At 38.5% G+C, this 22,005-nt stretch overlaps 2 protein-coding genes across 5 annotated transcripts; one reads left to right on the top strand and one right to left on the bottom strand.

Moving 5' to 3' along the window:
• The first annotated feature begins 143 nt into the window (after positions 1-143).
• Positions 144-11,228, top strand: LOC145428685 (uncharacterized). Of its 4 annotated transcripts, none has more exons than XR_013909002.1 (5): positions 144-3,406; positions 5,292-5,578; positions 5,942-6,069; positions 6,906-7,367; positions 9,183-11,228. XR_013909002.1 is itself a non-coding variant. In XM_080301231.1 (5 exons), exons 3-5 carry the CDS (start codon positions 5,315-5,317, stop codon positions 7,093-7,095), a joined length of 582 nt encoding a protein of 193 aa, XP_080157357.1. In that variant the 5' UTR covers positions 144-3,068; positions 3,228-3,406; positions 5,292-5,314; the 3' UTR covers positions 7,096-11,228. The 4 variants fall into 4 exon arrangements, 2 of the variants coding, with proteins under 2 accessions (XP_080157357.1, XP_080157358.1); XR_013909003.1 differs by adding an exon at positions 5,685-5,740 and having other exon boundaries at positions 6,906-11,228; XM_080301231.1 differs by having other exon boundaries at positions 144-3,068; positions 3,228-3,406; positions 6,906-11,228.
• Positions 11,229-14,579: 3,351 nt separating this feature from the next.
• On the bottom strand, positions 14,580-21,402 carry LOC113022233 (uncharacterized). The gene is made up of 4 exons (XM_080301230.1): positions 21,056-21,402; positions 17,887-18,117; positions 15,282-16,306; positions 14,580-15,096 (listed from the first exon to the last, which is right to left on the bottom strand). The coding sequence occupies exons 1-3, from the start codon at positions 21,156-21,158 to the stop codon at positions 15,990-15,992; spliced, it is 651 nt and encodes a 216-aa protein (XP_080157356.1). The 5' UTR covers positions 21,159-21,402; the 3' UTR covers positions 14,580-15,096; positions 15,282-15,989.
• Positions 21,403-22,005: the final 603 nt, after the last annotated feature.

The raw sequence follows: 22,005 nt of genomic DNA, 5'->3' as shown, positions 1-22,005 counted from the left end.
CCACTGTTGGCACCGTCATCTGGAGGGCCACTTTATTGTTTAAGTAGTACAAACAAACAAATAGGACAACACCCACAAATATTTTAAAAATGTAGTGTTGTTTTTTTTTTAAATTTCAAATATTGTATAACGAGACAAAAAAATGGAATTCATTAAACTACCAAATAAACAAATTGGTACCCTCTTTCTGGCAGCACTTCTGCTATAATTTTGTTTGTGTTTAACAAAATAAAAATGCAGACATAAGCGTTCACATTCGTTTTTGACTGCTAGTGAAGATTGTTTTCTTTACAAAAACTCTCTCACTGAACTAACACAGCCAATCCCTCAGCATGTATGTACTCTGCTCATATTGCCTTCATATCAATTAATTATTTGCTTTTTAAACAACTTATTTTAACATTGCAACAACAAACAAATCCTCTCCAACAAAAAAAAGCAACTTCAAGGGCCAACTGCACTATTCTTCACGTCAGTATATGGGCCACAGCAAAAACAAAACAATTATTCAGTTATTATTATCAATATAATTATTTATCTTAGTATTAACAAAATAATTTATCATCTTTAATGAACCCTCCTGTTGTCCTGTCCTGTCGTACAGCTACGTAAAAGGCAGTGCTGTTATGTAAGATGTGCATCAGTAAACACATGTTGCATGTTTGCTGATGTAATTTTGTCACGCTTGGGCAAAATATAGTCTGTGGGCCAGACAGGCCTGCAGGCCTATCCACGTATATCCAAAAGCGAAAATGAAAATATCCTCAACAAACATCTACAAAAGCAGGTTTATGACAATTAAATTACATTTAGACAGAAAGTGAATGAGACAGGTGAAAGGATGCCAGGATACATAACAACAGTACAGCATGGTAAAAAGAAAGCACACCCTCTTTTAGTTCTATGCTTTTATTTGTCAGGACATAATAAAAAATTAAGTGATCCAGGTTTTAAAATTAGTTAAATACAACCTCAGATGAACAACACATGACCTATTGCACCATCACACTGCACGATTCAGTAGTTTTTAGAACCACCTTTAGGAGGAATAACTTGAAGTAAGTATTTTCATGCATGGCAAGTACACGAAAAAAATGCTGGGAAATGTTCAGGAACACAGGATAAACTGGACTTGTGAGTGTTTACAAAAACTGTGGGAGCTAATTATGAAGCAAAGAGTTTATTAACTGTTTATAAAACTTTAAAAAGTTAATAAAAGTTGATCTGAGGCAAGGTGGACTCCTCATTCCTCTCCTACCTTCACCGAAACTTCCTTTAAGCCGTGTTTGTGGTCAAACTCACGTTCAGTGGGTGGAGCATCAGCAGCCTGAAGCAGCAGAGTTTGGGATTTTTCTCTCCTGTGGCCTATCAACACAATTTAAAAACTGGTATAAAGTCCACACTTTCCCCGTCAGTTGTTCCGTCTGTCCTGCTCACATATCCAATGGTTGTACACGTTGTCATTAACGTGGCTTCACTCCACATCAGCCACGCTGCTTTGCTAGCTAAAACACCGGTCTCGGCACATAAGGACGCTGTCATAGCCTGTCAACGACATTGATTAGCTGTGTATATACAAATGTGAATCGCATCATTGGCTGGACTATGGGATTAGGTGGCATCGTTCTAATCCCATACGGGAGCAGACAGTCACTTACTGACTAACACTGCAAAACAGAACTGTTAAAGTTTTTATTTTAATTTCAATTCAGGTTAGATTTTTTTTTTGTGTGTGTGCGCAACGCAGATTTTGTGTGCGCAGAGACCGTGCCAGCAGTGCGCAATTGGGCACGCGCGCAGCTTAGAGGGAACATTGCTTAAAAGTAAGTTTAATCACATCAGCTGTTAGGCGCTGTGAACGCATCTTGTCTCCAGGCCTTTCTGTGTGAAGTTTGCATGTTCTCCCCGTGCCTGTGTGGGTTTCCTCTGGGCAACATGTAAAACTATGTAAAACAACTATGTAGAATTATGCAACCAAAAGCAAAAATGTTCTCAATCACATTTAGTGTTATATTTAAGACTATCCTAATAGATGCTTGGGATTCAGGTATTTGTATTAAGTTTGATTTTGCATGACCATTTGTAAGTAATGGCTGGTGCTGCTCTCTCAAAGTGTGGGGTAGGAAACAGTTAAAACAGTTTAACACACTCCAGTATCTGTATTTACATTTAGGCTATAAAGTCATTTATACCTGAATTGATGCATCAAACAGGTACATTAAAAAATCGCCATAAGCAGAAGTGCGTCTTCTTATCTATCAAACTTCTTGTGCAGCAGCTGTGGCATTTTGTTTTTTGTGTCCAGTTTGTTTCAAAAGAAGAAGTTATAGAGAGATTTTACTACAGAGCCACAATAGGAGGAAACATAGTTGGAAGTAGATTTTAACTGTTGTCAGTCCACAGTCACCATATCTCAATCCAATAGAGCACTTTTTCAATGTGGGAGAACAAATGAGAGAGCAAAGAGTTTTGCTTTGAGCCAGATACAGCAAAACTGATTGGAGACTCTTCACAGTACAAAGGTTCAAAACATACTGTGAAAGCTGCACAACAGATTCTGAAGGCAAGAAGTGTTTTGTTTGTTACCTGATATTTTGTAATGTGAATGCTATATTTATTCCTTTTTATGGCCATGGCAGATACAATGTTGTGTCTGTTCACAAAAGCAAACATAAAGGCAAATGTGCAGTCAAGGAATCTTTAAATTGAACTCAATCACCTGACGGCACAGCGAAGACAGAAGGAAATAGGAACGCTTGCTTGACTCCATTTTTTGTTGTCAGAAGTGGCAACAATAGTAGAGTGTTGGACTCAAAGCTGCTGATATCATCTCAAACAGGAACATAACTAAATGAGCTGAAGTGAAGCCTGCTCAGATTCAGAGAGGGAGCAGAGAGAAAAACACATCCACACAGCACAGATGCTCAGACGCTTCACTACAGTGTCAGGGATGAAGAAGATGAAACTGCTTCTTGTTGCCATTCTGATGATTATTCTACCAGCGATGGAGGACATTGGTGTTGGACCAGCCCCACCTGGACAACCAGATGCATGGCTAACAACAACAGGTGTACACACACACACACACACACACACACACACACACACACACACACACACACACACACACACACACACACACACACACACAACAGGAAACTGACAGACACACAAAGAGTGAAAGGATCATTTTTATATTAGTTCAGGCTTTCTGTTTCTTTCTTCAGGACGTGCTGGACTAAATCTAAATGGGAAGATGTTCACTCTGTCTTCTAATAATGGAGGAGTAACCTTCTATCCCCCCAGTTATCATTTCCCCACTCCCTACCAAACCAGAAGACACAAAGACAGAGCTCCCATGACCACCGCAGCTACAACCAGAGCCCCAACCAGAGTCCAACTACAGGTGAGCAGGGCATTCAATTTTTTGTACTCATTATTCAAACACTGACTTTTATGTTTCTTCGTTGGTCTGGTCTCTTATAGAAAGGTTTTTAAACAAAAGAAAACCAAGAGCAACACAATCTTTGTTACAGTTCATTTCTGTATCAAAACCTGATGTAATACCATGACATAATTTTGTGTGTATTAAAAAGGTAGCAGATGCCTTTTTTACTAAGCAGGTTTTCAGGGTTACAAAAACAGTTAACTTCTTATCGACGAGCTAAAGCTGTGAAGATAACCTGCCCCAGAGCAGACTGTGGAAAGAAGAGATCAACATAAACAGAATGACCTCCCTGATGACAAATCAGTTCTCTGGAAAATATCATCCCCAATCCTGGGAGTTCCCAGGATTCCAGCTAGGAAGTTCGGTAGTTCAGAAATCCATGAAAAAATTTTAAAAACCTACATACACACAAAACAATTTGGACATAGCTTTTTAAATCTGGCTTTCCCTTACTGCAACATCAGGAGTCCTACTAAGCCAGGGATGACAAACTCATATTACAATGCACATATAACCAACTTTGATCTTAAGAAGGCCGCACCACTTCAATTCAATTTGATTTTATTGAATTCAATCTTTTCTACACATTTATCTCTGAGGTATCTTACCATAATTTTTAAATAAGTGTAATCTTACCTGTAGTTTTTCTACAATATACAAAAATTCTGTTGTGGTAAATTTAAGAAATCTTAACAGAACTCTTTGGGCTCAAATTGTAAAAAAACAAACAAAAAAAACAAAACTCAAATGAGTAAAATTGCATAAAACATTTTGGTAGCTGATTGCCCAGACTGTCTTCGAATTGTAAAACAACAACAACAACACAAACAAAATGTTTTTAAAAAAATCCCAAATTGAAATTTCTAAGGCAGATTGTGAAAAAAAACCCCTGTCATTTAATAGTTTTTAAAAACCTTTATTACTTGCAATTAACTCTCTTTACTGGGCCAAATCTGACCCCAGGCCTTATGTTTTACATCCCCATGCTAAGCGGTCACACAAAAGTGGACGCAAGGTAAATCTAGGGTTAACCATTCTAACTATGAAAGAGGCGGTGTTGGCAGCATATGAAGACTGCAGAGGCCCATATTTCATAAAGATGCTCAAATTATAATGTTGGAAAAACTCAGAGATGTTAAACAGACTGAAATACAAACTAAAAGCAAGTTCTACAAGGTATAGGTGCCTCATTTTAGGGTCATACCACTGTATTAAAGCTTAAAGAATTATAAAAATATTTAAGAGTTGTATGTGGACAGCTGGGGAAAGGCAAGCAATAAAGATGCTTCTAAGAGTCACTATTTCTTCATGATACTCATCCAAAAAAGACAAAAACTCTACAGGCTCTTTTTAATAGGTCTGAGGGAAAGGTGACGTATTTTCCAGAAACTGGTCAGTAGGTGACGAGTTCATACCTGTTGATCTCATGAACATAAAATGTTTAAGCAGAAGCTAGGTCTGCGGCACAAGTTACCATGGTGATGGAAATAGGTGTGCAGGTGTCAGTTCCTTTATTATTTAGATTTATTGAAGCTGATAAGGAAGTCCAGAAAAAGACATAGCAACACAAATGGCACTAAAAGGCAAACCTACGATGACAAGAGATAAAGAAGACATCAGTAAGGTGGAGCATAAAGGCTAATCTGTTACATAAATAATGGAAACAGTGGTGGGTTAAGCACCCAGATATAGAGATTATTAACTGCAGAAAGGGGAACATACCTCAAAGCCTGTTACACACTGTTCCTGACCATTTCCAGGAACCAATTTAACCTGTTTAAACTGCATGTAAAGTCAATAATCATGTTAAGTAACGTCTACATTTTTACTCACCTTTTCACAGGTGTGTCTGTGTGTCTGCGTTACATGACTGACTATATGTATCAAACCTTCCCGCTCTTCACTGTCAGTCCAAAGAAATCCACTCTAAAGCTGCAGGGTAGCGCTGACGTATTCACGCTATCATATCAGGATCACAACAGCGTGGGCCTGGAACCCATTGTGTATTCATGGCCGGACATTAAACAGGACATCTGGACCAGTGTCTGCCTCACTGTGGACACCAGTAAAGGTGTGGTCCAGCTGTTCAATGGTGTGTACATGAGCGTCAGGAAGGTGCTGCCCACTCAGGTGAGAATTATTAGAATTAGTGTGTAGACACCCACATACACCCACATGTTTAGTTTAAATACGTAGCATAGAAAAGGAAACACTTTTATTTATTAACATCTTTCAGACTTGAGGCAAATGGAAAAGTTACTGCATCCATAACATCTAATAAATGATGACACAGTGAGTAACCTTTCTAAAAGCTTAAAAGCCTTTTTTTCACTCAGAATGCAAACTACGGAAATATGGGTAACAAAATATACAGATCAATCATATTTCAGGTCTACAGCAGTTAGCATTTCCTCCTAAAAAAAACACACAAGCAAACACCCCTGTTAGCCAATAAAACCTTCACTGTGTGTGCGTTTGTGTGTGTGTGTTCAGTATGTGTGGGCAGGTGAGCCTGTCATTGACTTCCCGGGTTTTGATGGTCAGCTGACAGACGTCCACGTGTGGGATTATCCTCTGAACTATAAAGAAGTTTTCTACTACATCACTAAAGGCTACTATGGGTAAGATCCTCTGTGTGTGTGTGTTTATGTGTGTGTGTTCCAGTTTTACATGTACAGCTAACTTAAACCTCACTGCAGCACAGACCATCATCACTGCATTAAGACTGATTTTAAGTGTGTTTTATTCCCAATAGTTAAAAAAAAATTGTCTAATACATGAAGAAATAAACTCATCATAATGTTACACAATGGGTGTGAGAATTCTGCTTCATTTGTTAATGAGAACAATAGTTATCTTTCTGTCATCTCTCTGCATGACATCTCATGTTAAAATATGTAGCACAAAGTAGAAATGTTCAACCGAAGCACCGAAAAAGTTTATCTGGGCATGGAGCGCCCTCTTTTGGAATCAAGTTAAATAACAGTGCAGACCTGAAGTCATCTATGTGAGCGTGGTGCCTGGTTGGTACCTGGTTCAGTGGCTGCAGCTCAGGAGGTAGAGGAGGTCATCGAAGGGAAGGTAGTTTGATCCCTGGCTGCTCCAGTCTGTGTGCCAAATATCTTTGGGCAAGACACTAACTCCACTATACTCTCTGATACATCCAGTGAATGTGTATGAATGTTGAATAGAAAGCACTTATGTAGAGAAAGTGCTACTTTTAGTGCTCAGAGTAGAAATGTGCTGTATAAGAATCAGACAATTTATCTTTTACTGTTTTTTGAGTGAATTGTTTCTTTAGGACCACCATATTTTGCCCAAATGTGTCCTTTGCAATTATAATTGTGTGCTGATGAGTTTGCATTACACTGCCACCAAAAGCTGTCCCTATATCTAACATCCATAATCTATTTTTAAACAAAATTATTTTTATTTATAATCGGCCTTGTGTTTTTAGGTCTTACAACGGCTCTGTCATCTCCTGGTCCTACATCAGCTATTCTAACAGAGGAAGGGCAGTCATGGAGGACTCCTATGACATGCAGGCAAAACAGCCAATCGGGGAAGCTGAGCAAGACCGTGGCGTGAAGGAAGAGAAGCTGAGATTTTTCAGCGTGGAGGAGGAAAAAAGACAACAGTTGTTTTAATGATGACGGCGTAGGGACGGAGTAGGGTAATTAGTAGAAAATAATCCAGTCATAAAAGACTTGACAGTGATTAATTGTGTTTTGAAATTAAATGTTTGATTTGATTTCAGTGTGTGGTTTTGTTTATGAAGCAAGATGGGAAACAAATCTTACACTCTCTCACTTTGGACACGTCCATGCTCCCTCAGGCTGTGCATGACTTTGTGTTGTGCACGTAGCTGAAAACTGCCACATCTTATCCAAACAGCAACCTTGATTGATAAAAAATGAAGGTAAAGTGTCAAAAAGTGCTTCTTTTCCACCCTTCCACACTCAGCTTTATCACCAGTGTGAATTTACACTGATTAGCCAAGGTGCACTTCAGATGTCTCTGCATGTGGCTGTGAATGCACCAGAAATAAGATTAAGTAAAAATTTGAGACACAGATTTGGACAAAAAATTAAAATCTGAAGCTAATTATTCATTTTTTATGTGTTGTGGTTGTTTTTGTGTGTTTATTACGGAAAATAACAATACAGAGGTGGTGGGGAGAGAGTAATGAATGATATCTGTTAAGGTGCTATATTGTGCTTTAAAGGAGCAGTTCGGTGTTTTGTGAAATGGCCTTGCTTGATTCTGGAGGTGTCAGATTTGTTGAAAACCTAAGTGCAGCACACATTCATGCTTAATCCACAACTAAGAATCAAACAGGGACTAGAGAGGGAATCAAAACAGTGGAAATAAGAAAAAGTGACAATACTTTTTAAAGTAGCACAGAGTGTCACTTCAGCTCAAGTTCTATTTTATTTCTCTTCATGATTTTATTCTCAGTTTCCTTTGAGAATTTGTAATCATATTTATGCCCCTGAGTTTGTTTTTCCTGCACTCCTGTGATTTCTGAGTCACGTCTGTATTTCTGTACTTCCCTGTCTTCAGTTACTTCCTGATCTTTTATGCTTTACATTTATTTTTATTTTTTCAGTTTGTCTTGGTTCAGTTTTGCCTCGTCCCTCATGATTGTGTGTCCGCCTGCTCTGTGTTTCTGTCACGGTCCTGGGTCGGTGACCCTGTGTTATTTTGTTAAGGATTTCTTCGCTGTAAATGACTTCTTGTGTTCTGATTTGATGTTTGATTTTCCTCATTGTTATCACAATTAGTGTCCAGGTTTCTTTCTCTGTATTTCTAGTGCTCTAGTTCTTTGTTCTGTGATTTCTAGTTTTTAGGTTTGGTTCATGTGTCCCTTTTGGCTCAGTGTCAGGTCTGTGTCTGTTGGCTGTTTCCTGTTTAGCTTTGAAAGTCTGCTTCATGTCAGCATTTCTAGTTTCGCTTCCCCTGTCTCGTGAGGTCAATTCCTCATTCCCTCTTGTTCCTGTGTATTTACAGTGTGTGTCCTCCAGTGCTCGTCATCGTACTTCTACCACTCCTTTGTGCTGTGTGTATTTCTCCGTGCTCCTCGTGTCCCCAGTTATTTCAGAGTGTGTTCCAAGTTTAGTAGCTTCCTAGTTTCCTGTTGTTTCTTTTTTTCCCTCAGGCCTTAGTTTCTAGTTTCCAGTTTTTGGTTATATGTTCTTTCTCATCGTGTTTGGATGTTCAGCGGCAATAAAAGCTGCCTCTCTCAGTTTAACTCTTGTGGTCTGAGTCCTGCATTTGAGTCCTAAACCTGCCTGCCACACAGCAGAACCGTGACAGTTTCCCTACTTTATGTTAGGTGACTGACTATAACGGCTGGACTCAGTAGCAGAAACACACACAGGCTCGGCGGTTGCAGTAAATGCTGTTTTATTTACAGTGACACTTATCTTAAAAAAAAAAAAAAACAGAAAAATAATACTAAGTGCAATAATCCTTTCTGTCATCGTTGTATTTTTACTCAGTTGTATATAGTATTTGTATTTGTATTCTATTTTTATCTTATTGTATATTTATTTTATTTTATTCTACTGTATATAGTATTTTATTTTATTCTATTCTGTACAGTTGTGTACTGTATTTATTCTTATTGTATTCTAATTTTTGCCTCATAACTTTTGCACTGTCCACTTCCTGCTGTGACAAAACAAATTTCCCACGTGTGGGACTAATAAAGGTTATCTTATCTATCTTATAGGGGATACTTACAAAGGACGGGGCTATTTACAGCGATCGGGTAAACATGCAAGGACCGAGAGGGAATGAAACAGAGCCGATGCATGCAGGAGGATGGGTGGCGCACTGGAGTGACCTGAGGATGAGGGACAAAACAGAGTTAGGAAATTGCGCCGCAAGCCAAGGGGGTAAACATACTGTAAATCTCCAAAAGAACAGGCAGGTGAGCAGGCGGCGGGACAGGCTAGTGCAGGGGGTCTGCAATGGATCTGCAAAACATTTTACAACTTGTGGAAGTGACAAAACTCCGACATCAGGCGTCCGTCGCACAGCTCTTTGAATGCTCCCTCTGATGGGGAGAGAGAAGGAAGACAGGATGAAAGACATGCTGTGGACGAGATCCAGAGATTAATAACAAGTGTGATTCAGCAGAGAAGTCTATTAACACATGTTGAGTGAGAAAGGTGACCAAAAAGGAAATACTCTCCAGCAATGTACAGGATTCAGGGTCACCTTAACCAGCCCTGACTATATGCTTTAGCAAAAAGGAAAGTTTTAAGCCTAATCTTAAAAGTAGAGACAGTGTCTGTCTCCTGACTGGAAGCTGGTTCCACAGAAGAGGGGCCTGAAAACTGAAGGCTCTCCCTCCCATTCTACTTCCCCCTGAATTTTCTCCCGAACCCAAATTTTGTGGAGCTATAGTAAGTTGTTTTTTTTTTTTTTTTTTTTATCCTGGAGTTCGCTCCATACTTCTTCCAGGAGTCAGTTGTGGATGTTATGTGACCATACACAAGTCACAGAGCTGCTGTATTTGTACTGACATTAGATTACACACAGGTGCACTTTATTTAGTCATTAGCACTCATCAGGCAATGTCTATGGGCAACTGACTTCACTCAGACCAAAGGGGGCTGAATAATTACGCACACCCCACTTTGCAGTTATTTATTTGTAAAAAATATTTGGAATCATGTATGATTTTCGTTCCACTTCTCACGTGTACACCACTTTGTGCTGGTCTTTCACGTGGAATTTCAATAAAATTGATTCATGTTTGTGGCTGTAATGTGACAAAATGTGGAAAAGTTCAAGGGGGGCGAATACTTTTGCAAGCCACTGTAAATTCAGCTAACTGTTATCATTTCATGAGTAAAGCTGCTCAGATGATTGAATTGCGATTTTTGTTTTTCGACTCAATAGCCCACATTTTGATTTCGTTTTGCATGTTGCTGATTTCACACAGATCCACTGCTGAAACGTGCCTTTGGGTTTTTCATCATTTAACAAGAATAGGCTCAGGCAATCATTGTGTAATTAGACTTAGCGTATGTGACAGTACGTGGCACAAAATGAACAAGAAGCTTTCATGTATCTAAATCCAGATTTTAGTCCCAAATTTTGTTGACCATAATGAAAATATATACTCTTTGGTATATATTAACCACTGGATGTAAAATAATATATACAAAAGAAAACATTCTGAATCACATTTAGTGTTACAGTTTAGAGCACCACAATAGGATATCCACAATTTAGGATACAGACATTTGTTTTAGTTCAACATCGCAATCAGTCTAACAGAAGAAATAAAAGACAGTCAAAACATAAAACAGTTTAAAGTAAAATATAAAAACCTAATTTTAAATAAGTATAAGAATGAAGAAAACGGGGTTAACCCAGGACGGTAATGTTGCTGGAAATGGTGTTGCGGTTCTTTTTTGTTTTTTTTGTTTTGTTTTGGTTTGTTGTTTTTCCATAACTTGTGTATCTGCAAATATACACATTCTGTATTTTTCATATGAAAGAAACTATACTGTGGTGGGGCTTGCTAATTTCTTGTTTTGATTTATGTATGTTATGTTTTGTTTTACTTCATATGTTTCATATGTTGTTTGTTTAATTTAAGACAAAAAAAATTAAATGAATGAGAGGTAAAACTTGAGGGGGTAGGGACAAATAAGTAAATACTTCAGCCTACTCCTTTTCAAACAAATAATGGAATGATATTTTGTAATGATTGTGAAGGCACATGTTTGAAATGTTTGAAATAAAAATGAACTGAACTGAACTGAACTGAATTCTACGATTGAGTAGTTTACAGAACCAGCAGTTAGCAGCAATAACTTCAGCTGCTTCAATTCATTGACATTTGCAAGCCTACCTTTATACACAGCATTTCTGTCAGGTTGAGGTCTGGGCTTCCATGCTGTAGATTTGCTGCTGTACCCGGGGTCATTATCCTGTTGCATGACCTGATTTAGGAGACACTTTAGCTGTCGGACAGATGGCCTGACATTTGACTCTAGAAAACTTTGGCATACAGAGGAGTTTGTTGACTGCAAGGTGCCTATCTCTTGTGGCTGGAGAACAAGCTCAAATCACCACCCTCAAATCAGCATGCTTGACAGCTGGATTGAGGTGTTTATGCTGTGTTTGATTTTTGCTGAAGGTACTGCTGTGCATGATGGCCAAACCGTCGCTTTGGTCTCATCTGTTAAAAAGACGTTGCTGCAGAAGTCTTCTTCAAGGGCAAATTTGCAGCCGAGTTGTTGTGTTCTTTTAAGAGAAGAAGCTTTCTCCTGGCAGCCCCTCCAAACAAGCCATACTTCTTTGGTCTTTTTCTAATTATACTGTCATGAATGTTAACATTTAACATGCTGTCTGAGGCCTGTAGAGGCTCAGATGCAGCTCTTGGATATAGTGCAGTTTCTCTGAGCACTGAACAGTCTTTGGGGTGGATCTGAATGCTGCAGACTAGCAAACTTGCTGCCTCCACCGTGTTTTATAGACAGCTATAGACACTCACTGCTGTAGCGCTCTCCTGACCTCCTCTGCATATGATGATGATGATTATGACTAAATTTGGAGTCATCAGTCCATCAAACCTTTTGCACCTGATTTGCAGTCCAGGTCATGAGTAACTTGGCATACCTCAGCTTCTTTCTCTTGCTTTGCATTCTTTAACACGATCCCTGCTAATGCTAACATGTTCCAGCAGTCTGTGTTTTCCCATCAAGCAATAGTGTTAAACTTTGAGTTTTTGTTCTTTCATTTGAGATATATACGTATTCAGTCGTTGGTTGACGCACCATTTAGTCACTGATAGGCTGATACAATAACATTGCTTTATGATTTCTTGTTAAGATTTGCTTATTAATAGAAAAATTAGGCACTATGGCAGTATAATAGTACCACTAATATTAATATATATAGAGAGAGAGTCTGGATGGCATTACCTTGACAGCTATAAGAATCGATTATTCTTGACCAGGAACATTTTCTTTAACAAGCAAACTAAGAATGCCCTCTTTCCTCTGCCAAGTAAATCAGAGACATACTGAAGCTTCTAGGATGCACTATTGATTGGAATTACTTATTATAAGGCTGTTCTAAAAGCTCCCTGAAAAGCCTTCAGCTGATGAAAATCAAGAGATCATATATGTCCACAGTAGATATTCTTTTTAATGGCTGTAAAATCCACAGTTGGCAAACCCTTGATGATCAAGTCATATCATGATATCACTGCAAACCCACCAAATCAACGTAACAAACCAACGACCTAAATAGTTCTGTTAGAGATCTCTTGCTGTCAAAATGAAGTTCTTTCTTCCTCCCTGCCACCAAGTGTTTGCTCATACAGCCTCATTTGATTGTCAGGATCCTCTCACTAATGTCTTTAGCTTATAACAAAACGCACTTTGAGATGACCATTCCTGTGAAACAGCTCTACATAAATAAAACTGAACTGACCCGGACATGTAACATTAATAAGGAGTGGTTCGCTTGCTCCAACTCCTTCTGCCTCATCTCAGCATCCTTGGCACTCTGCTGATCCTTCTGCAGTTTCCTGATGTAGTCTACAGAAGCCTTGAGAATGGTGCCTTTATTCCAGCGCATCTCTCTGTCATTGTTGCGATGTCAGTAAAGATAAGAAGGACAACAGAGGCAGAGGACAAGATCATGATTTATACGCCTAATGCGTGGCCCCCTGGCATTTAAAATTCAAACAGTGTAACTTTATGTGAGCAGTGGAAAATGAAAGCGCCAGTACGACCTACAGGTCTGATGACTCGGGTATCAAAGTGCCCAACTCCTTTATGCGGTCACTGATGTTGAACCAATGCCTCCACTCAACTGCTACCAACAAAGCAAAGGCACACAAGGTTACCTCCAGCAATCAGCTGGTATTAAGCAGAAGTGCACAAACAACTAAATAGGATGTTGTGATTCTGAATCTGAAATGTTAGCGTTCATGTTACGAAAAACTAAACTGTTTATTAAAAACTAAATAAATAAATGAAACAAGACACATGTTTATAAAAGAAGAAGTATAACAAGTACACTTATTGTAATGTGATTTTATTCAAAATCACTTTGTTCACTTTGTAACTGTGTGCTTTAAAAACTGCTACACAAATAAACTTCTTCTTTTTCTTATGTTGATTGTGTTTCCTTGTATCTCTTGTATATATTTTCTCAGTCCTGTTTTGTCCTTTGGGTTGGGGTCGTGTTGTTGTTGCAGCTCTTTGTTTCCTCGCTCTGTGCGTCCTGTATTTGTATCCCTTGTGATTTCTGGTGTTTGGACTCTGATATTATTCCTGTGTTTTGGGCATTTTGGACTTTGTTTGGTTCCTGGACTATCAGCAAACACACCTCAACCTGTCTGCAAGTTCAACTCAGAGGTCATGACTGCTGTGCGGTATGAATACAGTCCATAAAGGCTGATTCCAGTCTATTTAGACTAAAGTAACACTAAAAGATTGAGTAGCTCTGCTCACCACAACAGCTTTTCCACATCATTTAACAAGAGGTAAAGCTGACACAAGAACCAATACTATATGGAAATTCTTAAGTTACTTTAGCTTTTATTAAATCTGTATGTGAGCTTTTACTTCCTCTACTCAAACCAGTGTTGAACTTTATCTCATATTAACAGCTTGCTGTGTCTGTAAATTTCATCTTTCACTTCCTTAAACTTGTCGCCCAAACTTTCATGCAGAGCTCCAGAAATAATTAAAGCTAGGCACACTAGAGTAAGGGAGTGACAGTCAACTTTACTGGAAGCAAAGAAATAGTTATACTGCAAGCAAATTAAGTACTGCAAGTAATTTTAAGTAATGTGTAAATCATTTTTGATAATAATTTTTTCACAATTTACAATATAATTTTCATTTTCTTACACAGTGAAAACAGCATTTTTTAAAAATTCATAGATAGATAGATATTTAAGTCATAAAGTAAATTATTTCTTCATTTCCTTTACAGGGTAAGCCCAGTAAGTCTTGCTGACAGGTTTCTCTGACTACAGCAGAATTCCTTTATAAATTTGAGCTGCATTGTTGTTTTTTCTTATGGTGTTTCATATTTTAAAAGTAAAACTTCCAAGTAAAATAAGAGATTAAATATTCACAGTCGGGACTTTTGCCAGTGCATTAAATTTTAATTTTTCATATGGCAACTCCCGTAGCTTCAAAAAGACTGTCCTTTAGAAGTCAAAGGGAAAATTAACCTCAGCCTTCACCTCTGTGAAAACTTCCACCGACATTTCAGATTTCAAGTGATTATGATCGAAAAAACAAACAAAAACAAAAAAGGCTGATGAAACAAAAGATAAAAGATAATGGATTACACTGTACAGCTGCATGAAGTGAACTCTGATATATACATTAATACAAAAGAAGAAGGGGAAGAAGGGGACCACCCTCCAGTTTTTAGCCACTGGGAAAAGAGACATCTCAGCTTCACAGGACAGTTTCATCTTCTGTCATTAAAGCAGCAGCTTGTTTTCCTCCACACTGAAGAATCTCATCTTCTTTTCCTTCCGTCTACTCTCTTGCTCAACTTTTGCTCGCATGTCAAAGTTGTCCTCCAAGACTGCCCTTCCTCTGTTATCGTATCTGATGTAGGACCAGGAGATGACAGAGCCGCTGTAAGACCTAAAACCACAACAAAACACACGCTTTTAACAAGCTTTTAAAACAAAGCTTAAACATTAAAAAGCAAATTTAAGACAAGGCCTGTTTTAAATAAATTTTTTACTTTATTTATATCTTTAATATTGTCATTTATACTGTGGTTATGATTAAACGGTCGGTGTGTGAGTTCAGCATAGAGATCTTACCCGTAATAACTTCTGCTCATGTAGTAGAAGATGTCTTTATATCGCAGAGGATAGTCCCACACCTGGACGTCTGTCAGCTGACCATCAAAACCTGGGAAACTAATCACAGGCTCGCCTGACCACACATACTGAACACACAGAAAAAAGAGAAGATCAAAATTAAAGATGATTAAGTGATTTTGAGAATAATATTGTCTACTTTTTAAAGCCTTTCAGAAATCTGGATTACAATGAAGGAGTCATTTGAGTGTTTTCTTCACTTAGATATAAACAAAACAAAACAAAAATAGATTCTATGTTGTCATTATTATGTCTTCTGTTGAAGTCTCAGGCACAAAAAGGGTGGAAAGGAGTTACTGTTCCAGCTGGTGGAGTCCAGCTATCTCAGGGTCTTGTTTCTTGAGAGACAGACTGTAATGTGACTAAGAGATGGCTGAATATTAAGGTAAAGCTCTAAGTTTACCAGTGGATCTATTTTTCCCTGTGACCACGAGCTGTGAGAAAATCATGGATACAAGTGAGGAAAATGAACTTCCTCTGAAAGGTGTCTGGGTTCCGCTCATTGGAGAGACATTTCAATTAAAAATACTCAAATAAATAAATACCTGAGGTGGTTCATTAATCTGACCAGAATGCTTCCTGCACACCTGGACACTACTTTGCTCTGTTTAGTGAATTTGTCTTTCTGTCTGTGCATCCACACAGTTTTTAACATGCTGATTCTAACTTTGTCGACATTCTCACCTGATAAGGCTTCCTGGGGCTCATATACCCGCCACTGAACATCTGGACCACACTCTTACTGGTGTCCACAGTGAGGCAGACACTGGTCCAGATGTCCTGCTTAATGTCTGGCCATAAGTGCACAATGGGCTGCAGGTCCACACTGAAGGAATCATAATAGGACAGCATGAACGTGTCAAAGCTACGCTGCAGACTCAGAGAGGATGTGTCTGGACTGAGAGTGAAGAGTGGGAAGGTTGGCTGCACAGCGTCAGTCATGTAACGCAGACACACTGACACACCTGCAAGAGATGTAACAAAAACAGGTTGGACAACACATTTCCTTAAAATGATTGCATCGGGCTTTGACGAATGTTTTCTTTCCTTTAGTTGGTTTGCAAGATATTTTACCTGCTCAGGATCAATGTGAATATAAACTGTACCAATTTCAGCGGATCAATTTCATTGATCTGCAGTGCACACAGTGATTCAGCTGCACAGGCTGTACTTCTGGATAATAAGGTAATGCTACACTACTGTTTGTTTGTGTTTTTTATTTTTATTTTATTAGTTTAATGGAATTACAGTCTATAAGATTATACACTTACAGAGTCAGCACTTTTGCCAATTTTGTTGTCTGGCTTCAAACAGACTAAACCAAGGGGTGTCAAGCATAAGGCCCGGGTGCTGGAATTGGCCTGCAAAAGACTACAATCTGGCAGTCTGTACAGTGTAGAGGAGGACGTAAATTTCATGCTTTTCACTGTGTTTCCATGAGTTTTACAGCTTTTCCTACTGATAAAGACCTCCTCTATGGCCATTTACACTTCACCAACATAAATAAGCAAAAGAAAAACTATTAACAGAAAGTTCCTGTTTTTTCACCATCTATTATGAAAATATGAATGAAAATATTATATGAAAATATTATATTTTAACTATATTATTAGAGACTTAGACTTAGAGACTTAGAGCTTTTTATTGTCATTGTGCAGTTTCTTGCACAGCGAAATTGGGTAGCTGAACCACAAAGGTGCTAAAGTAAGAAGAAGAGAAACCAATATACAACGAAGGCGGAAAATAAATAAATAATTAAATAAATAGAATAAAAATAAAATAAAAAACAGTGTATATGTATACATATGTGAGTGGAACTATATACATGGTGTATGTGTAGGAAACATTGAAACAGACTGGGACCAAAATAATTGCACGAGCCAAAAATATTGCACAGAACATGGAAAGATTACAGTGGGTTTGCATTAAAAATATTCTGTCAATTAACAAAATTTTTCATGTTATAATTAGCTCGCCGAGCTAACAGAAATATTTCATGTAATTTTTCAAATTTATTTCTCGCAATTCAAGCCCCAAGCAGCAATTTTTTATCATGCCGAAAACCTGAGATGAATTCTTGAAACTTTTTTTTCATGGTCTAAGGAGCTTGGAAAGAAAAGCGTCTGGATGTTTCCCCTCTCATCTGAGAAGCTTCTTTAGTTCTAGGGTCAAATGGTGGAGAGTCCCAGATTTAAGCCCTGTGGGAGTGTCACCCCAAGAGGGACAAAAGGACCCTGAAGAAGCTTCTCGGATGAGAGGTGAAACGTCTTCAAGCACCTTAAAGAAGTCCAGACGCTTTTCTTTCAAAGCTCCTTAGACTACAATGACCTGGATGACTGAGAACCTTCACAGACACTTCTTTTTCATATATTCAAATATCTCTGGGATTAACCGTGTAGTTAAACGGGCAAAAAAGAGGACTTTTCCAGTCCTGCTTCAGATCAAAGTAGCTGTTTAATCCTTCTCTGTACAACCAGTAAATCTAATGCCAGTAGAATAAACCGCTGACTGCGTCCACACCACCTCTTTGAATGTACATACTCACTTCTGGTTGGACTCTGTGTGGTTGTAGCTTTGGTGGTGGTGGTCTTTGGAGGTTTGGTGGTGGTGGTGGTGGTGGTGGTGTTTGGATGTTTGGTGGTGTTTGGAGCTCCGACTTTGTAGCTTCTGGTTGGGTAGGGAGTTTGGAAATGATAATTGGGGTGATAGAAGATTACTCCTCCATAATTACGAGACAAAGTGAACATCCTCCCGTCTAGATTTATTTCAGAACTTCCTGCAGACAAAAAGACAACAAAAAAGCCGTTATAACGTTTTCCTTCCTTCCTTCTTCCTTCATTATATGTGTTTTTATGTTGACTTCTGGGGTTTTGCTCCCAAAAGCAGGTTTAGTAAAAACTAAACAGCACACACCCCAATCCTCTGCAAAAGTTTACACCTTTAAAAACACTAAAATCCAGCTCCTTTATTTCCTTTCTGGTGACAGAAGAATATCTGTAATGTTTCATCCTCACATTGGAATCAAATTAGTTCTTTGTTCTTTTTATAACTCTTTGCGTCTGTAGAATGCAATTAAATTTCTAAATGGGATGGCTGCAGGATGGCTACCACAGCATCCTGCAGTGACATGCCATCCCACCAGTTTTAGTTAGGCCATCATTTATTTATCAACAGGATAATTACCCCAAACACACCTGCAGGCTGTCTAAGGGCCATCTGACCAAGAAGGTGAGTGATGGAGTGCTGTGCCAGATGGCCTGGCCTCCACAGTCACCTTACCATAAACCCAAATGAGATGGTTTGGGATGAGATGGATCGCAAAGTGAAGGCAAAAGGGCCAACAAGTGTTCAGCATTTCTGGGAACTCCTTATAAACTGTTGGAAAACCATTTCAGGTGACGACCTCATCAGGCTAATCGAGAGAATGCCAAGAGTGCGCAAAGCAGTAATCAAAGCATCTAAGGATACGTTCACACTGCAGGTCTTGATGCTCAATTCTGATTTTTTGATCAAATCCGATTTTTTTGTCTGCTTGTTCACACTGCAAATAAAATACGACAGCAAACACGCTCTAGTGTGAACGCTTAAAGCGGCCCGCATGCGCAAAAGAAGACGTCACACACAACGCGCTCAGTTTAGACCCAGAGTAAACAGTATTGTTTGACTGATGGCCCTTAATATAAAGACTTCGGACTTTACGTTTCCCAATTTTTGCTTTAAGTTATTTTGTTATTTACATAATAATGTAGATAAACTAATAATTATCCTTGTTGCTGTTTTAGAGGAGCGGTGCTTCAAAGGATAGCTGCAGATTTCTGTCACAATCTGCAGATTATACAGTACAAATAAAATGTTCACGTTTCTCCAGCATTGTCTTCCCAACAGTTTCACTGACATCTACACTGGATGGCCAGGAAGCGTTCGCGATGTCTTCTCGGGTGCTTCTCCGGCGCTGATAATTGGCGTCTGTCTCGACATGACCGTTCAAACAGCAGTCGCTTTTTTTTTTTTTTATTATATTTTTATTGAAGAAAAAAAAGGGATTTGTTACAATAAAGTGCATTGACATTATTTAGTCAAAAAAAGAAAAAAAATCTTTTTCTTAGTCCTTTTGTTTTACATTCTGATAGCAAAAAAAAATAAAATTAACTCGTTTGCTTGACAGTGTGTTACATAATGCAGCATGTTTAACTTATTTACAAAGACTACATTAGGTACATATTATGAAGTTGATGGTCAACCTGACATTGTACGACACATGGGAGATACACCAATTCAGGGCTGGTCTTACCTAAATTCAGGGTGGATGGGGGACACAAAGCTAATCCATTTATTCCATATTTTGTAGAATTTGTCTTTTCGAATTTTAAAAAAGAATGTCAATTTTTCCATTTTAAATATTTCGAAAACCACATTAAACCAATCCTCAAGTGTTGGCGGAGTTGGATTTAACCGCTTTCTGGTTATTGATTTTTTGCTGGCCGCTAATAGCGCTTGTAAGAGTTTTGTGTCCCCTCCCCGGACCGAGCCAGCAACCGAGCCCAAGTACAAATTTACAAAATTGATGTCAAATTTTATCTTAAAAACCTCACACAAAGTTGTATGAATTCCCAGCCAGTAATTTTTTAAGTTAGGGCAGTCCCAAAAGATATGATAATGATGTGCCTCTTCTGATCCACATCTTCTCCAGCATTCTGCTGTCCCATTTTTATATTTAGTTTGATGAGGGGTTTTGAAAAATCTAATAATGTTCTTCCAACAGTGGTCTCTCCAAGATAAAGGACTTGTTGAGTACCAATGAAAATTACAAATCCTCTCCCAGTTCTCGTTTGTTATACCCATCCCCGATTCCAATTCCCATTTAATCTTAACATTTTGAGTAGTATCCTTCCTTGCTTGAAGGAGCACATCATATAGTTTGGAGATTGCCTTTCTCAGAGAACTATCATATGCTAATTTAACTATCTTAAAAATTTCTAACTCAACCATATTTGGGTTTGGGATATTGTAGTGTTTGTTAAAGTAATCCCTCATTTGAAGAAACCTGAAGAAATCTACTTGTCTTAAGCCATTTCTTATTTGTAAAGACTGGAAACTCTGTAGTGTCCCTTTATGTGTGAAGGAATGGAATGTTGTTAGTCCACTCTCTATCCAGGACTGAAATCTATTATCACTTTCATTTGGTTTAAAATCTGTGTCATAAGCACACCATCTAAATACTTTTAGTATTCGTTCACTACCACATATTTTAGTCACTTTATTCCATATTTTTAAAGTGTGGCTTATCCATGGTCCTTTATCTTCTAAACGGTCTGCCAATTTTTTATCCGCAATTGAAGCTTGTAGTTGAAATTTTGGGGTTGTATTGAATTCTATGGATTTCCACTTAGCTTTCAAATTCGGGTTACACCATTGCAGCAGGGGGATGACCTGAGATGCATAATAAGTAGTCGCTTACTAAAACATCGGATATGTATTGGATTCAGTACCACATACGAAAGTGACCCAGATCGGATTTGAAAATATCGGATTTGTCCCGTTCACACTGTCATACCATGATCGGATATGGGTCGCATAGGGTAAAAAAAAATCGGATTTGATGCGCTTTCGCCTGCAGTGTGAACGTAGCCTAAAATATGTTGAGTAATTTCACACTTTTTTGTCATGTATTTGCAATTACTAGAAATGCCTTTAAGATTCTTTTGTACGTTTACCTGTTGTTCTTGGCCACGTGGGTCGCTCTTCAGTAGGAGCTGGTTCAACCATCGTTGGCATGAAAACCATCAGACTGAGAACAAAAAGTAGCTTCATCTTCATCTATAAAACAAACCCTGCAGTTAACTCGATGTGTTTATCTCTCTGCTGTCTCCCTGATTCCGAGCAGGCTGCACTTCAGCTTGTTTGCTTTCAGTTTTCTCATTCAAGCGTCAACTTCCTGCATGTTCCACCTTCCCGTTTTGTTCCCACTAGTCTTACATAGCAACAAGCTACAATTACTATGTAAATACTGAGGAACTAGACTTAAAAAAAAAAACCACAAACTTTTTAAAAATAATTTTTAATACTTTGTTCAGAATCTTTTTAAGGGAAGGATTGCCCAATCCTCAAACTCAAGGATATCAACAAACCTTGGGCAAGACACTTTACCCTACCGCCTACTGGTGTTGGCCAGAGGGGCCAATGGCGCAATATGGCAGCCTCGCTTCTGTCAGTCTGCCCCAGGGCAGCTGTGGCTACAACTGTAGCTTGCCTCCACCAGTGTGTGAATGTGAGAGTGAATGAATAATGGAATTGTAAAGCGCTTTGGGTTCCTTGAAAAGCGCTATATAAATCCAATCCATTATTATTATTATTATAAGCTGTTGATCAAGTAATTTCTTTGTGTGTGACAGAACAAATTCATTTTTAAATAACTCATGACCAAAAATTTGGCATACACAATGAAGTCATAATAGACCAGTGGTTCCCAAACTTTTTTTGCTGGGCCCCCCTTTGTTTTACATGAAAAATGCCCCCCCCCCCGCGTGCACGCACTAACACATCCTCCAACCACATGTAACAGGGTCATAAATCACATTGTTATAATTACACAAAATGTGTTCTAAACCCCCAAACTGCTCCTTTTATACCTGACTTTCAGGACCTCCAAGCCTGTAGTTGTGTT

The sequence above is a fragment of the Astatotilapia calliptera genome, chromosome 5, assembly GCF_964374335.1.
Source record: "Astatotilapia calliptera chromosome 5, fAstCal68.1, whole genome shotgun sequence".
In the NCBI taxonomy this organism is placed as follows: domain Eukaryota; kingdom Metazoa; phylum Chordata; class Actinopteri; order Cichliformes; family Cichlidae; genus Astatotilapia; species Astatotilapia calliptera.
The sequence above is the reverse complement of the archived record's forward strand: the minus strand, read 5'-3'. Positions and strand labels throughout refer to the sequence as shown.